The sequence below is a fragment of the Nestor notabilis genome, unplaced genomic scaffold (assembly GCF_000696875.1).
Source record: "Nestor notabilis isolate BGI_N333 unplaced genomic scaffold, ASM69687v1 scaffold24254, whole genome shotgun sequence".
Classification (NCBI taxonomy): Eukaryota; Metazoa; Chordata; class Aves; order Psittaciformes; family Psittacidae; genus Nestor; species Nestor notabilis.
In genome coordinates, this window is record NW_009924635.1 from 2,965 (window position 1) to 3,436 (window position 472).

The window sequence follows — 472 nt, forward strand, 5'->3', positions numbered from 1 at the left end:
GCCTTGGTCACAAGTCCCAAAACACTTGATGTCGGGTGGGAAGCAGGTGAGATTCTGGCAGGGGCCCTAGAGAGAATAAGTAACACCTTTTGATTTACCCATGTTGCAGGACAGGGAGGGAAGCACTCTCACAGCAGCCCACCACCAGGTCCTATAGACACCCTTTGGGGAGCCTTCCCCAGAAGCCTAGGGCTTTGTGCCCACCTGCCCATACAAGGACCATGCTGCACCACACTATTTTCTCATGGAAGCTCTGCAGATGTTTCTTTGTAGCTCAGAAGCTGACTCGCTCTCCCCTGACAAAGGGCAATGTCCACACACACAACTACCCATCCACACGAGCACCTCAGAGATGGACTTTCCCCACCAGCACCCATCTCCCTGGTCTGCAGCCACCCTCACCTATCTGCCCAGAAAAGCACTGGCCTGGCACACGTGCTCTCAGGAGCTTCATCTGTGAGGCACTGCCCCC

General features: G+C 55.3%; 1 protein-coding gene across 1 annotated transcript in view; it reads right to left on the reverse strand.

Moving 5' to 3' along the window:
- The window catches only part of ARSA (arylsulfatase A), a gene marked incomplete at its 5' end in the record, with an annotated part of 2,589 nt that extends 2,523 nt beyond the window's left edge, over window positions 1-66 (reverse strand). Inside the window, one exon of the mRNA XM_010012697.1 lies at window positions 1-66. Within this exon, the coding sequence (XP_010010999.1) occupies window positions 1-66 (66 nt within the window).
- Between the last annotated feature and the right edge of the window lie 406 nt (window positions 67-472).